This window comes from Lygodium microphyllum, chromosome 21 (genome assembly GCF_053477565.2).
Source record: "Lygodium microphyllum isolate KBCC chromosome 21, Lygodium_microphyllum_v1.1.10, whole genome shotgun sequence".
NCBI classification, from domain to species: Eukaryota; Viridiplantae; Streptophyta; class Polypodiopsida; order Schizaeales; family Lygodiaceae; genus Lygodium; species Lygodium microphyllum.
Genome location: NC_141155.1, coordinates 110,811,241 through 110,815,834, shown reverse-complemented (window position 1 = coordinate 110,815,834; position 4,594 = coordinate 110,811,241). Strand labels below are relative to the sequence as shown.

At 43.2% G+C, this 4,594-nt stretch overlaps 1 protein-coding gene across 1 annotated transcript; it reads right to left on the bottom strand.

Moving 5' to 3' along the window:
- Nucleotides 1-2,194: 2,194 nt before the first annotated feature.
- On the bottom strand, nt 2,195-4,051 carry LOC148018427 (protein CURVATURE THYLAKOID 1A, chloroplastic-like). The gene is made up of 5 exons (XM_087661284.1): nt 3,665-4,051; nt 3,284-3,396; nt 3,070-3,177; nt 2,863-2,934; nt 2,195-2,444 (listed from the first exon to the last, which is right to left on the bottom strand). The coding sequence occupies exons 1-5, from the start codon at nt 3,810-3,812 to the stop codon at nt 2,349-2,351; spliced, it is 537 nt and encodes a 178-aa protein (XP_087517410.1). The 5' UTR covers nt 3,813-4,051; the 3' UTR covers nt 2,195-2,348.
- Between the last annotated feature and the right edge of the window lie 543 nt (nt 4,052-4,594).

Genomic DNA, 4,594 nt, shown 5'->3' with positions numbered 1-4,594 from the left:
GCCAGATAAATAACATTTAGAGCTATTATGATGGCAATAATATCTATGAGAAAACTGAGCTAAAAGAGTGCTCAAATCAATCCAATAGCATCTCAAATCAATGACATATGATCCCCCAAGTATCGAGCAACAAAACATAGATATGCAGGCATCTCGAGAAGCATCTATGAGCTCCAAATTCTAGTCCACAATTGAAAGATCATGTTTATATTTCTAGCCCTGAATATTGAGCTAGATGCTCCAAGAAATGAGCTCAATGTAGGTTTAAGATTTCCTTGAGATAGTCACAATAGGTCTTGAGAAGTCCTAGAGTAATGAGAGCTCAATATAAACCTCAAGAGGTAGAGCTATGGCTGCCAATGGTGAAACCCTTCTGTGGGTAACTCGAATGAGAGCTGAAGCAATGCCGAATTGAGCACAAACTCATGAGAATGTGTCTCTAATACCAACTAAAGGAGAAGCACGATCAAGCAGAAGCAAGAGAGGAGTGAGCTATGGAGCAAAAGAGTAAGAGAGAGAGACTCAAGATGTGAAAACTTCAACTATGAGAATGTGTGGCCAACTTTTCCTTTATTCAAATGCCCTTGAGTAAAGAATGATGTGGCAGTGATGGAGGCCCATCGCCTACAATGTGTAGATGTGGGTATTGTTTGTGTAGTAATACATGAGCGGCTAGGCACATGCACCTTTACCCCCAACACAAGGTGTATGTGTAGGAATATTTCTCCACAAAGTGTACGTTCCAATGCATAATGTGTCTTTCATGATATGGGTCACAACATTATATGTTACATGTGTGCGAATTATGTTTGGCCAGCAACACTCTTTGCCATTTGAAGGGTAGCTTGAAGTGAGAAATGCGTAGCTTTACTAACCACCACACCTTGGCATACATTGTCTAATTTTATTTACAATGATAAATTAAATAAAGGGTTTCCAAAAATCACTTCATTGAGAACAATGTCTTTTAATCACAAACTACATACTCTAAGATAAGAGTTAAATTAATGAATGATGATGAGAACTGACACAACAAAACTACTTATGTGCATGATAATACAAAGCTTTATACTCTTTCAATGCCTTCTTATTTTTGCAACTTTGCTCTAACCCTACAATGCATGTTATTTCCTAAAAGTAAGAGAACTATCAAGAATCAAGGAGCTTGTGGTGCAAGCTTATGAAGTGGATGGAAGATGGCTTTCACAACAAAATTGACTACAAAAAAATTCTCTTTAGGATATATCAAAATATAATAATTCAATGCGGTTGAACTTTGGGATATCATTAGAGTTGTTTCGCCTTGTCAACTATGAAAGTTTAGGAATTCTAGAGATTTTGAGGGAATTATAAACTATTTTGAGGTCCGCCCAAGTGTTTGAAGAGCTTGATTGAAGATCAATTGAAATTTGACACGTTGGCACAAGTTGGTTGATGTAAATATTTTGATAATATCAATATATAAACACATTATATAAAAGTGAGAGACTGAGAGTGCTAAATAATGAGAAAGGGGCAAGACAATGTAAATAAATTCGAGATGAATGCAAATTGCCTAAAACATGAATAGTTGGACGACTTGCGTACCTAATACCTATCTTTTATCATTGTACCACAATCAATGTCCTAAGCCAGGACGTCTCACTAGAGTAGGTGGCTGCAGCAACGAGGATGTGGAAGGCCATCCCGAGAAAATTCTCTGAGAAAGTGTCAGGGTTCGCCGACAAAGTGTCAATAGAGAGAGTATAGAGTATGTGTGTGTGATTGATTGAGGATGCTCACAAAATGTCCACGCACCAATGGGAGTCGATAGCGCTACTAGCGCGGCGTTAAATCGTGCATTTCCATGGGGTTTTGTGGGAGTTGCTCGGGTTGTGGCAAAACCTTGCCAACACAATAGGCCCTGGGAGCAACAATGTGCTAGCCAGGGTGGAGGGGGGCACGAGGAACATAGCAAATTGACCACTTATGTATATATAGGGCTGATTACCTGGGCACCGCGACTAAAGAGTCATCGTTGGTTTAGAATGGTCATGCCGCTATGGTGTTACTTTTTCTCTTCAAGTACATTAAGGAGCAACGCATCACAATTAGTATTAGTATTATTCGAAGAAACTATTCTATTTACTAGGGTCCCTGGTACAGAAAACTCCTCACTTATCCAGTTGTAAAAGATAATCCTGAGCAGATGATAGATTGCAATGGGTGCAGGTTTACCCACTATATTACCATTCCTGGAGCTCGACTGTCTTGTGGCGAAGGAATCGCCCATCGATTACACAAGGTGGGCGCGGGCGCATTCCCAAAAGGAAGAAGGGGACATTTCATTAACACAGCGGCACATTGATTCACTCATCATCCTCCGTCATAAATGCGCTCCTTGGTACTCCTGTTATCTTCAGTTTCAGATCCTCGATGTCAGCTGCCAGTTGCTTCCTGCTTGACTGTAACGTCCGAGGGGTACAACATTAGATGGAGTATTTCCAAATTCCAATTAGTGATCCAGTTACTTATTGTACTATTGGATTAAGCTACACAATGAAATAGTTCCATTTCCCAATTGTACTTAAAATTCTTGCATATCCCAGTTGTAGTGGTGTGCACTAATGTCAGTTGTAGCGTTGTACTCTAACGTCAATACAGTGATGCATTATAGTGATAATTCTTCCATATCCCGATCGTAGTGACAATTCTTCCCTATCCCAATAGTACTCTCGTATCTAATGTCAAAAAAGGGATAAGCTGTACCCTAACTGCCTTTTTGAACTTGTATGTCTTACTCCTACTTCCACCACCAAGCTTTGAAATAGAATCTTAATAGTATAGACAAAGAGGTGTAGATGACGTCGAACCATCACTCACCTTGAAAAGTAAGTAGCGATACACGAACCATCCACTGTAGCCTATTCCCACCAGCTCCAATATCTTGGGCAGCTGGCATTATGAAGTACAAATACAACTTAAAATGGAGGCATTCTGAGGCAAATTTGCATATTGAACAATCCCATCGCAATGCGGGCAATCAGTCAGGGACCATGTGGACATCAATCCGAATCATTGCATGATTACCAGGGGGACTGTATTCACAGCTGAAAGGATGACTGAAGACAGCCACAGAGCTAGCACAGCACCACCTCCATAGATCCATACTGTAGACTTGTTCTCCAATGCATCATACTGCACATGCAAGAATAAGCACATGGTTCATGAGGAAAATCCCTGGATGCAAACTTGACCCTGTGTCACAAAATGTGCGGTTCGACGGCATATTTGGAAGATTTACCTTAGCCTTCAATTCTTCGAATGTTTCTTGGAGCTGTTTGGAGACATCGGGAGAAGAGGTATCCTCAGAGCTCACTGCCCTGACACAGAGGGAGGTGTTCCTGCTCCTGTGCACTGCAAAAAGACTCCATCTACTCACTTGCTTGCCCTTCAATAGAGTGTCAGTAACTCAGCAGCTAGATGGATACAGAACATCCACTTAGTGCATACGACTGGTTGCATTGTGATGCATACCGGTGACATAGAAGCAATTTTGAAAATCACCGTTCCAATGCATATAAGGCTAACTGACAACCTTTCTCGCAGTGAGATAGTGAGATAACATAGAATATTTCTGTAGGCCTGTCACCATGTCAACTGAAGCAAAGTGAAGTGAATTCACCTGATAGAGATGGAGTAGAGGGGAGCGATGATCGCATCCTGAAAGGAAGCCTGGCGGGAAGACATTTCGAAGGGCCCGAGAGAGGTCTGATCTGAGGAGCGGCGGTAGCTGCGGCTGAAGAAGAGCGAGCAGCGGCCATGGAAATCATGGTGGAATGGGATATCCGGGCCAGGGACAAGCTGACAACTAGAGTCGCGAATTGACGTAAGTATATGTGTCGACTGTCGGGCAGAGAGAGAGAGAGAGAGAGAGAGAGAGAGAGCAGTTATCTTCTAGTGTCCTCAGAAGAAAGTAGAAGAGACTGATGACGATGATGAGAGAAAAGCGGGAGAAGGGAGCAAGGGAGGAGAAGCGAAAAACAAGGTGTCCGGATTCCATCATCCCTCCTGGCTGGAGCCTGGGCTTCTGCATTCGTTCTTGCCAGCCCGGCCCAATCGCATCCCGCCAGCGCACGACCTCCCGCCCAATCGCATCCCACCAGCGCACGACCACCCTTATCCCTCCCCCTCCCAACTATTTTGTCGCGCATTATCACAATCTTGACGCCCATTGGCTCCTTCCCTCCGCCCCCCCAAGAATCGCCACGTGCGCATTACCACATAAGCAGAACCCTGCTCAGTTGGTTCGAGGCTGAGGGGAGGGCCATTTGGAGTTACGGCCCCTGAAAACGCTACTGACCTCCCCCCAGTGAAATAACGCTTTTTTGAACGTTCCTTGAGATCTTCTCGCACGGTGATCGGAATGGCAGTTTGCGATTGGTCGTTCTGAATCCTGATTTCGTCCATCTTCTAGCTCGACAGCGTGACTAATCTTTTTAATGAAAAACACGCCCACACTAGCCTTCATCAATCGAGGCTTTAAAAATTTTGCTTCTTCCGTTGATCTTTCCAACCCTGGTGATAGCAATAGAACATGAAAAGATTCACCGTG

Bases quoted from the DNA above. Each gene is read 5' to 3' on its own strand.
- LOC148018427 (XM_087661284.1), bottom strand. From the start codon at position 3,812: ATGATTTCCATGGCCGCTGCTCGCTCTTCTTCAGCCGCAGCTACCGCC. The intron at 3,178-3,283 runs GTAAATCTTCCA...TTGCATGTGCAG, and splicing joins TCGAAGAATTGAAGGCTAAG to TATGATGCATTGGAGAACAA. The intron at 2,445-2,862 runs GTGAGTGATGGT...CGGACGTTACAG, and splicing joins ATCGCTACTTACTTTTCAAG to TCAAGCAGGAAGCAACTGGC.